This window comes from Oryctolagus cuniculus, chromosome 20, assembly GCF_051225735.1.
Source record: "Oryctolagus cuniculus isolate XC-2025 breed Fujian yellow rabbit chromosome 20, ASM5122573v1, whole genome shotgun sequence".
Classification (NCBI taxonomy): Eukaryota; Metazoa; Chordata; class Mammalia; order Lagomorpha; family Leporidae; genus Oryctolagus; species Oryctolagus cuniculus.
The window spans coordinates 27520832-27531844 of NC_142886.1; the positions used below are offsets into that span (position 1 = coordinate 27520832).

At 57.1% G+C, this 11013-nt stretch overlaps 1 protein-coding gene across 6 annotated transcripts in view; it reads left to right on the top strand.

Moving 5' to 3' along the window:
* TMEM63C (transmembrane protein 63C) overlaps window positions 1-11013 on the top strand; it is a 67272-nt gene that overhangs the window by 52981 nt on the left and 3278 nt on the right. For all 6 annotated transcript variants that reach the window (XM_002719631.6, XM_089322427.1, XM_089322426.1 and 3 more), the window contains 8 exons: window positions 145-251; window positions 1807-1893; window positions 2330-2395; window positions 4663-4825; window positions 5366-5471; window positions 5814-5981; window positions 9271-9380; window positions 10690-10755. In XM_002719631.6, the coding sequence (XP_002719677.2) occupies window positions 145-251; window positions 1807-1893; window positions 2330-2395; window positions 4663-4825; window positions 5366-5471; window positions 5814-5981; window positions 9271-9380; window positions 10690-10755 (873 nt within the window). The remainder of the gene's footprint in view (window positions 1-144; window positions 252-1806; window positions 1894-2329; window positions 2396-4662; window positions 4826-5365; window positions 5472-5813; window positions 5982-9270; window positions 9381-10689; window positions 10756-11013) is intronic.

Sequence of the window (11013 nt, forward strand, 5' to 3'; positions counted from 1 at the left end):
CAAAGGCCAGGCCTGCTGCACAGCCTCCTCCGGGTTGAGCTTGAGGGAGAGAGTCTGGGGCCACAGGGGAGGTCAGGGGTCACCTGCCGGGGGAGGGGCTTCTTGCACTGATGCCGCTCCTGCCCCCTCCGTTCTGCCCTGCAGAGCCCCATCGTGACCCAGTTCTTCCCCTCCCTGATGCTCTGGGCCTTCACGGTGATAATGCCTCTGATCGTCTACCTCTCTGCCTTCCTCGAGGCCCACTGGACCAGGTGAGCAGGGCCTCTGCCCCTTCCTTACCCCGCCAGCCTGGTGCTTGGGCCTCCCGTCTGGCTGGAGGAATGGAGTTGACCTGAGATGGCTTTGATACCTGGAACCATCCCAATGTTTGTTTGTCTTTTTTTTCTTTTAAGATGTTTTTATTTATTTGAAAGGCAGAGAGAGAGAAGAGAGAGAGAGAGAGAGAGAGAGCTTCCATCCTCTGGTTCACTCCCCAAATGGCTGCAGTGGGCCAGGGCTGGGCCAGGCTGAAGCCAGGAGCCCAGAACTTCATCCGGGTCTCCCATGTGGGTGGAGCAGCCCAAGTTCTTGGGCCATCCTCTGCTGCCTTCATTAACCAGGAGCCGGAGCAGAAGCTGAGTGGCCAGAACCTTTGCTCCTATATGGGGTGCCAGTGTTGCAAGAGGCAGCTTAATCCACTGCTCCAGAATGCCAGCCCACCAACAGGTGTTTCCTCTTTGGAAAGAGGTGCGGGGTTGTCTCTGGGCCCTGGGCTCAGTGATGCTGAGTCAGAGCCACCCTCTGAGGTGTGTGGGGCCAAACCAAGCCCTCCACGGGCTCTCGTCAGCCCTCAGCCATATACTGAGGGCGTGGAGCTCAGCTGTGCTGAGTCACATTGGAAGGCACAGGGTGAGAGGGCTTGTCTGGGCCATGAGCTCAGTCTGACTGTGGACACGTCTGGTTGACACAGTGCTGACGTGCTCACCAAACAGGAGACTCTCCCCTTGTTAGCCCCAGTGGGTCTGTAGCTGTAGTAAATTGGGTAGGAAAGATTTGCAGCATCCTAAGCAGATGGCAGTGCCGTGGCCTGAGGTCTGTGTGGTTCTCAAAAGCTCCTAGGGGCTGTGTTGTAGCATAGCATGTAAAGCCACCACCTGCAACACCGGCATCCCATATGGGCACTGGGTCAAGTCCCAGCTGCTCCATTTCAGATCCAGCTCTCTGTTAGTGGCCTGGAAAAGTAGTGAAGGATGGCTAACGTGCTTGGGCCCCTGCACTCACGTGGGAGGCCCAGAAGAAGCTCCTGGCTCCTGGCTTCGACCTGGCCCAGCACTGACCATTGTGGCTCCCTGGGGAGAACAACAGCAGATGGAAGATCTCTCTTTGTCCCTCTTTCTCTCTGTAACTCTGCCTTTCGAAATAAATAAATGAGTCTTTAAAAAAAATGTGAAAGTTCCTACCATTCTACCAGGAGTAAGCAGGAGGTTTGTCCCAACACAAGTCCTTGGTGGTCTGTCCTCTTACATTGATTGCTGACACCTGCAGGGATTCCCAGCATCAATGATAATGTGTCTGACACAGCTATGTCAAGGGTGACACATATGTGCCCTCCCTCCCCTTCCTGTGTCCAAGACAGACATCACTAATTGATCCTGCAATTCTCCCCTGCTGCACCCAGATGCGGCACAGTGGATAGTGCTCTGTGTAGCTGGTATTGTGTGCACTGATTGATTTCCTGGCCCACCTAGTTGTGTGTGTGTGTGTGTCTCTCTTAGACCTCCGGTTCTTGTTGCGTCTCACACAGTGATGAAATCTCTTTCCTTCCAGATCGAGTCAGAACCTGATCATAGTGCACAAGTGCTACATCTTTCTGGTCTTCATGGTAGTCATTCTGCCCTCGATGGGGCTGACCAGGTACCTTACTTCCAATCACCCCTCCCCCACTAGCCAGGCTCACCCTAGCGTGGAGCCCCCTTCCAGACACTGTAGGCTGACCTGTGGTTGCTGCAAGTCCACTCACAAGATGCGCCCTGGCTGGCCGTGCACACAGCATGAGCCAGGGTCACGCCAGCTCTCGTGTGCCAGCCGTGTGCCTTGCCCTCAGAGGGTGGGAAGTCAGAAGAGGAGGGAGCCCTGGAGAAGGGGCTGGCAGAGATTTGCCAGCAGGAATGGCCTTGAGTGGAGTGGGGGCCCAACAGGAAGCAGAGAGAGGAGCAGGGTGACAGGCTCTAGGTGGCCATGGAGCCAAGCCAGAGCGCTGAGCCCTGGGGCTGGGGGTTTGGAAGGAGGGAACCCCGGGCCTCAGCTCACGGCGTGTTAATGAAAGGGCTGGCCGTCTTCTTGCTTCCAGTCTGGATGTCTTCTTCCGCTGGCTCTTTGACATCTACTACTTGGAGCAGGCATCCATCAGGTTCCAGTGAGTACACGCCCGGGGACCCCAGGGCCCCTGTGGGTTCACACCGGGGGCTCCACATACCCTTTGCTGAGTCCAGCCCTGCATTGCTCCCAGGGTATAGACGAACGCGGGCAAACACTCGCACTGGGTACCCTCATGTCCTCATACCCCTTTGGCAATCTGGCACACGCCTGGGTCCCCATCTCAGAATGATGCTTTTGAAATAATTGTCGATTTGAAACAGGAAGTTGCCTTCTTCGAATGCACAGGATATGTGGGGGGGACTATGTTCCCTTCATCTGGTTCCCCCAATAACATTTTTCATAGCTTTATACAGTATCAAAACCAAGAAGCTGAAACCGGTACAATCCACGGGGCTTCAAGTTACACTGCATTGTCATAAGTGTGTGTGTGTGTGTGTGTGTGTGTGAACATTGGCTAGGCCAGTATCCCGACACGGCTTATACACATAACAGGAAAGATCTGTGGGTCCAGGAAGCAAATTTGGTGCCATCAAGAAGCAGCAGCTTTGGGGGAGGGCATTGCGGTGCCAGGGGATAAACCACCGCGGGGGACATCGACATCCGCGTCTCATACCAGAGGGCCTGGCTCCTGTCCCGGCTCCTCTGCTCCCTGTTCTGCTTCCCACTGATGCATCCTGGGAGGCAGTGAGTGCTTGGGCCACCGCCACCGCATGGCGCTCCAGACTCCTGGAGCAAAGCAGCAGTGGAAGAGCAAGCTCTCCGCCTCTCCCCGTCTCCCTCTCCTACCTTTCAAGTAAATGAAAATAAATATTTTTTAAAAAGAAAGAATCAGGGCCAGCGCTGTGTGGCACGGCAGGTGAAGCTGCAGCCTGCAGCGCTGGCATCCCGCATAGGCGACAGTTTGAGTCCTGGCTGCTCCACTTCTGATCCAGCTCCCTGGGAAAGCAGCTGACGAGGGCCAAGTGCTTGTGCCCCTGCCACCCATGTGGGAGACCCGGATGAAGCTCCTGGCTCCTGGCTTCATTGCAGCCATTTGGGGAATGAACCAGTGGATTGAAGATATCTGTGTGTGTGTGTGTGTGTGTGTGTCTCCTTCTATCTCTGTAACTCTGCCTTTCACATAAATAAATCTTTTAAAAATAAATAAAAGCTTTTGTTAAAGAGTCTGTAATTATTATTTGTTTAAAGAACTTTTTAAAATTTTGTTTATTTGAAAGGCAGAGTTACAGACAGAAAAGGAGATTTGTGTGTGTGTGTGTATAACACACACACACACACACATATATGGAGAGAGGATCTTCCATCCACTAGTTCACTCCTCACATGGCCACAATGGCTAAGAGTGGGCCAGGCCAAAGCAGCAGCCCAGAACTCCATCCAGTTTCCCATGTGGATAGCAGAGACCCAAGCACTTGGGTCATTTTCCCTGCTTTCCTAGGCACATTCGCAGGGAGCTGGACCTGAAACAGAGCAGCTGGGACTTGGAGTGCGCTCATGTAGGATGCTGGCACTGCAAGCAGCCTTAACCTGCTGAGCAACACTGCTGGCTCCTATTTATTTATTTATTTTTAACTACATGTTTATCTCTCCATCTCTATCCATTCATTAATTCATTTTTTAAAGACATATTTATTTGAAAGGCAGTTACAGAGAGCGAGAGTGAGCTAGAGAGAGAATCTTCTATCTGCTGGTCCACTCCCCAAATGGCTGCAATGACCTGAGCTGGCCCAAGCCAAGGGCCAGGAGCCCGGGGCTCTCTATGGGTCTCCCGTGTGAGTGGCAGGGGTCCAAGCACTTGGACCATCTTCCACTGCTTTCCCTAGCACATCAGCAGGGAGCTGGATCAGAGGCAGGACAGCTGGGACTTGAACCCACACTGGATATGGGATACCGCATCACAAGCAGCAGCTTAGCCCGCTGCACCACAACACCAGCCCCCAAAATAAGCTTATCTGTTAGTTCCATTTCCCACGAGCCTTGTAAAACACCCTCCTCCTTGCACACACGGTTGCTTTATGATGGAGCACGTGCTGAGAGACGCGCGGTCAGGGCAGCTCATCCCTGTGCGGGCAGCACGCACGGAGCGTGTTCTCACAAACAGACGGCTGCAGCATCCCGCGGTGGTACATCCTGAGGGCCCACCCCGTCTGTGCGCTCCGCTGCTGGCCAAAACGCTGCTCCGAGGTGCCTGACTGCCTCGAAGGCTGATTCCCGTTGTCTGTGTCTCCAACCCCACGCCCACTCCCTCTGTGGCTTTTCTTCTTCTCTCTCCCCCTGCCTCCCCGCCTCTCTCCCCCGTCCCAGGTGTGTGTTCCTGCCAGACAACGGCGCCTTCTTCGTCAACTACGTGATCACGGCCGCACTGCTCGGCACCGGCATGGAGCTGATGCGCATGGGTTCCCTCTTCCTGTACTGCACCCGCCTGTTCTTTTCCAGATCGGAGCCCGAGAGAGCCCACATCAGAAAGGTGAGGCCGGGGTGTGGGGGAGGGGCCGGGCGTGTGATGCAGCGGTTCAGACGCCGCTGCCTGGGACGCCTGCTCCGGTATTGGAGTGCCTGGGTGTGCATCCGGGCTCTGCGCCTTATTCCAGCTTCCTGCTAGTGTGCACCCTGGGAGGCAGCAGGTGATAGCCCACGTACTTGGGTTCCTGCCACCCACATGGGAGACCTGGATGGCGTTCTTGGCTCCTGGCTTCAGTCCCAGCCCATGGGGCTTTGGTGGGCTTTTGGGGATGGAGCCCTCTCTGCCCATCTCTCTCCTTCTTAAATAACAAGCATGTTTATTTTTCAAAAGTAAGGGCCGGGCCCCTCCACAAGCACAACCCTGTTTCCCTCGAGAGGGTGTTGAGGAGGGAGCCGGTAGTGGGAGGGCTGGTGCACACGGGCAGCTGCTTCTTGGAGCCCAGAATTGGAAGGGAAGTCGCCTGCAGGCCGAGTTGCCGAGGAGGCTGGCAGGAGACCCGAGGAGGCTGGGCAACCCCAGAATGACCCTTGCCTTCTGCCCCAGAGCCAGGCCATAGACTTCCAGTACGGGCGAGAGTACGCGTGGATGTTGAATGTCTTCAGCGTGGTCATGGCGTACAGCATCACTTGCCCTATCATTGTCCCCTTTGGTGAGTCACATCCGGGGCACACCCAGGGCTGCACACCCTCGGGCTGGGAGCAGGCACCGAGCCCCACAGCATCCGTCACACCCCACACTCAGGAGCCTGGGACAGTCCATGGTCAGGGCCAGCTAGGGACTGAGGTTGAGTGGCTATTGACGCGGGATGTTTGTTGCGTGAACGCGCGCACGCATGGCTTCACCAAGCTGACAGATGGGTTCTGGGGGCTCCAGGGCAGCTGCTGGTCCCAGGCTCCGCACCACCACAGGGCTCCCCCTACCTGTCTCGCCTGGGAGGGAGGACTTGGGGCTGCACAGTAGCCCTGAGCGTGTCTCCGTCTTCCGGCCCCAGGGCTCCTCTACCTGGGCATGAAGCACCTCACGGACCGCTACAACATGTACTACTCCTACGCGCCCACCAAGCTGAACGAGCAGATCCACATGGCCGCCGTCCACCAGGCCATCTTCGCGCCGCTCCTCTGCCTCTTCTGGATGCTCTTCTTCTCCATCCTGCGCCTAGGTGGGTCCCCAGCCTGTGCCCCTGCCCTGTGGGTGGCCCAGCCCCTGCGCTGTGTGGGGAGAAGAGGCCGGGGAGAGCCAGGTGATGCTCTTGGGAAGTGGCCAAGTCTGGCGACTTGTGCGGCTCCAAGGGTGCGCCTGAGTCCCAGCAGAGCTGTGAGTGCTGGGACCAGTGCAGTCCGAAGTGTGTGGACTTGGGTTTCCACTCTCGGGGAAGGAACATCATAGTTCTACTTCCTAACTCACGGCTGGCAGGAACATTAGCAGCTGGGGGGCTCGAGTCTCGCAGCATTTCCGTGGATCCTGTAGGACCTCTGGCTTGTGGGCGGCCGCAAGCCTGGAGGAGGATGCACCAGTCTGCACGGTGCAGCCTCTCCCGGACACTTTGGCCTCCCAGAGCTGCTGTCTGTACCCAGGGGCGCTCAGGGACAGCCACACAGACCAAGTCCCCATGGGCCACAGCCCGGGCGTCCTCGGCTTCCTCCCCTCTGAGGAACCCATGCCTTCAACCCACTGTTCTCAGGACACTCGACCTTAACCTTCTCAGTAGAGAAGAGGAAGAGGCGGGGTTACCTTTTCTCTCCCTGTTCCAGTGGCATCTGTAAATAATCAGTGCTCCAGCAATTGTGTGGCTTATCCACTTGTCACCTCTGATTTCTTCTTTTAAAGATTTATTTATTGGGGCCAGTACTGTGGTACAGCAAGTTAAGTTGCTGCCTGCAACACCAGCAACCCTTATGGGCGCCAGTTGAAGTTCTGGCTGCTCCACTTCCGATCCAGCTCCGTGCTAATGCACCTGGGAAAGCAGTGGAAGATGATGGCCTGAGTGTTTGGGCCCCTGCTACCCACGTGGGAGATCTGGAAGAAGCTCCTGGGTCCTGGCTTCAGCCTGGCCCCACCCTGGCTGTTGCAGCCATTTGGCGAGAGAACCAGCAGATGGAAGCTCACTCTCTCTGTCTTTCTCTGTGTCTCCCTCTCTCTGTGTAATTCTGCCTTTCAAATAAATAAATCTTTTTCAGCGATTTTACAGAGACAGAGGGAGAGACAGAGAAAGACAGAGATCTTCCATCTTTGGGTTCATTCCCTGAACGGCCACAACAGCCAGGGCAGAGCCAGGCTGAAGCCAGGAGCCAGGAGCTTCTTCCAGATCTCCCACGTGGACATCCCAAATTTCTTATCCCACCAGCCTCTCCCTGCCACCCAGCACTCAGTTTTTTCCATAAAGCCCTTTTCTAAGTGTGTTAGTCTGCTTCGCAAGAGGAGCTTCTTGGGAAAGGAAAGGTGTTTTGGGGGTGACAGTGCAGGCTCAGGGGGCCCCTGTAGCCCAGTGTTGGGGTGCAGAGGAACAGTTACATGGTGAGCTAGGAAGCAGAGACAGAAACGAGAGCAAGTGCGGACTCAACCCTCTCCCCGAGGTCCCCTTCCAAGGGGCTCGCTCCCAGTGACCCGAATACCTCCCGCCAGCCCCACCATGAGATCAACAGTAGCCCAAGTTCACATGGAGACACCGGAGCTTCTGCACCTGCCAGGGTTTTGAGGCGATTAACCCTCCTCAACCCACAGCACTGAGGATGAAGGACACATGTGCAGCATCAAAAATAGAAAGAACTCACGAAGGCTACAGCTGGCGTCTCCCCTAATCTCATCTTCAGTGGGATGTCTCTTGCTCCAATATGTCCTTTTCTTTTTTTTCTTTTTTTTTTTTTTTTTTTTAAGATTTATTTCTGTATTGGGAAGGCAGAGCTACAGAGAGGCAAAGGCAGAGGGAGAGAGAGAGGTCATCCATTCATCCATCCGATAGTTCACTCCCCAAATGGCTGCTGATCTAAAGTCAGGAGCCAGGAGCCTCTTCCAGGTCTCCCACGAGGGTGCAGGGGCCCAAGCACTTGGGCCATCTTCCACTGCTTTCCCAGGCCATAGCAGAGAACTGGGTTGGAAGTGGAGCAGCCGGGACTCAAACCGGTGCCCACATGGGATGCCGACACTTCAGGCGGCAGCTGCACCAGCTACACCACAGCGCCGGCCCCAGCTCCCAGATGTCCTTTCGTGCATCTTCTCTCGGGGGACGGAGGCGGGGTGGGGTGGGGGGCTGGAATCAGGATCATCCGTGTTACAGGAGAGAGCCACACAGCCTCATGGGAGATGTGTGTTGTGAGAAAACTAGACGTGGAGGTCCAAAGAAGTTTCACACCTGGATTGGCATCCTCTCAGTCCATTTTCCACGAACTGTTGGAAGTGCCCTGGTGCCATCCAGCTCGGGAGCCTGTTTTCAGGAACGTTGTGTTCTGAGCCGTTTCCCCTGCCAGAAGACTGAACCCCAGGCCTTTCCATGGCTGCGGTGACGTCTCCCAGTCATAGCCAAGTCCTCCGGGTTGGCTATGGATGTCTTCTTTTCTTTTTGGCTATGATAGAAACATCACAGTTAGCATTATGTAGCTTTGCTTGCAGTGGGCAGTTTTCTTTTTTCTTTTTTTGACAGATAGAGTTAGACAGTGAGAGAGAGAGACAGAGAGAAAGATCTTCCTTCCGTAGGTTCACCCCCCCAAATGGCCGCTACAACTGGCGCACTGTGCTGATCTGAAGCCAGGAGCCAGGTGCTTCCTCCTGGTCTCCCATGCGGGTGCAGGGCCCAAGCACTTGGGCCATCTTCCACTGCACTCCCGGGCCACAACAGAGAGCTGGACTGGAAGAGGGGCAACCGGGACAAAATCCGGCGCCCCAACCAGGACTAGAACCGGGGTTCCGGCGCCACAGGCGGAAGATTAGCCTAGGGAGCCATGGTACCGGCCGGGCAGTTTTCAATACTTACCTCCTCGGAAAATTCTGCCATTCTCAAGGCACCAAACATCCCCCGAGGAAACGGAACTGACTTTGAGTTCCAGTTTGCCTTTTGGGGCCGTGAGCACAGGAAGCCGAGCCTGCTCGCTTCCAGAGGACTCCCGGGGAGAGGAGCTGAGAGCTGTGTGCGGAGGCAAGGGCAGAGCCCGCGCCCGGGAGACGCTGGCCGGGCCGTGGCGGCAGCCGCAGCACAGACCTCACCTCTGCTAAACGGGTGTCAGTGAGCACTTACGTGCATACGTAAGTAAGTGCTCCCCCCCACCATGGAGTCCACACGATGCCAAATTCTGAGGTGGGCAGGGAGAGCAGGGGGCTGCTGTCGTGTCGGGGCCGGGGTCTGTCCACCCCAGGCTCCGAGCCCCGCAGAGCTGCAGAGGTGGACTCCAGGCAGAGTCCTGCCCACCCTCCGTGGGGCCAGGCTTCCAGCCCACACCTTCTCCTCTCCTCGGCAGGGTCACTACACGCCATCACCATCTTTTCCCTGGCCACCCTGATCGTTTCCATGATAATTGCCTTTTCCGGCATTTTCCTGGGGAAGCTTCGGAAAGACACCGACTACGAGGTGCGTTGCAGCCTGCCCTTCCTCCTTTGGTCCTGCCTGGCCCCGGGGACACAGGTCCCAGACCCTCCTCTCCTGACTGGGGCGCTCGTGACACAGCAGGCGTCGCCCCATCTCTGCCTGCGGGCTGTGTGAGCATAGTGTGTGTGCACGCATGCCTGGCACCGGCTCAGGCTGTGAAGACAGCCGGCCTCCGACGCCGCCGCCAGACCCCAGGGTGCAGAGCTGGCCCTCCCGCAATGGAAGTGTAGGCTGGGCACTCACCTGAGAGAGACAGGATGGAGCCGTGGCGCGAGGGGGCAGGTGGCGGGTGATGACCTGGGGAGAGGGGGCTAGCCTCGCCTCGCCCGCTGACCTTGAGGTTGTCACGTCGAGGAGTCGCTGCCGTGACTCCCTTGGCTTTTTGGCAGTGAGGCCTGGCCAAAGCGTTGGCTGCCGGCGAGGAGGGGGGTGCACCTGAGCTCTCTCGGAGCCCTGCGTGTTCTAGGTCAGCGTGGCCCGAGGCAGGAGTCTGTCCTGAGGTTCTGGAGAGCCATTTCCAGTGGACCCAAGCTTTTCATTTTTTTTTTTAATTTTTTATGGTTTTAAATTTATGTGCTGACCCAGTCACCTCTCTGCTCATGGCAGTGGGCACAGGTTTGCTGCTGGTACCAGTGTGTTGTTTCCTCTTTAAATGAACTGACATAAGAAAAGGAAGTGGACTGAAGTGCTGGCACCGTGCTGAGTCTGGGGGTGGGGTGGGGGGTTCTTGGAAGAGGATTCTCTTGCTTCTGGTGGCTCCATACCCGGGGGTCTGGGCACAGGCGCCCCCTGCCTGGCTGCCTGGCCCTGCCCCTCCACCGCCTGGAGACCAGTGAGAGGCCAGAGTTCTGGTTCTGTCTTCCTAATACGGCAGTGCCCCCTGATCTGGTGGCCCAGGCAGCTCTCCAGAGGAGAGGGGCAGGGGACCTAGACCGTGCCAGTCAAGGCTGCTCCCAGAGGCGGAGGGGCGGTGCCAGGAGGAAGGAAAACAGCATCCAAGTCCAGGCTGCCCCTGGACTGGGCCCACGTGTGACCCCGCCCCCAACTCTGCTGACTCCCTCCCCTCCACTAGAGTCTTTGGGCACAGAACATTCCAGAAGGGATTCCCTAGTATCCCAGCCGCCTCGGTGTCTCTGCAGGCTTCCCGACTGCCAGCTGGGCCAAAGGTCTGGAAAGGCAGGGTGGGGAGAGGCCCAGGGGTGGTGTCCAGGGCCCTCTGGTTGTGGGGAGAGATTGGGCAGGAAGCAGAGGCCCCAGCGTGTGTGACCCACGCCCCACGTCCCTGCCACAGGCTGAGGAAACGGAGACTGTGTTTGACTTGGAGCCGAGCAGCACCTCGTCCACGCCCACCTCCCTGGTGAGCCACCTCCTTCACCTCGGGGGATGTCAGGGGGGCGGGGCCGGTGGGGAGGGGCCTCCTGGGGGGGGCTTTGTGGGCGGCCCCAGCGTTCAGTGCCCGCCCCGGATATTGGGGAGGAGACAGGGGCCCCCGCTGGGCTCCCTCTTCTGACGCAGCAGGACTTGGCCCAGGTCCAAATGCTGCCGTGGCCCTGGCTGAAGAATCGGGACAGGAGAAGATCCAACATTTACTCAAGCTTCACTAGAAGTCTCTCAG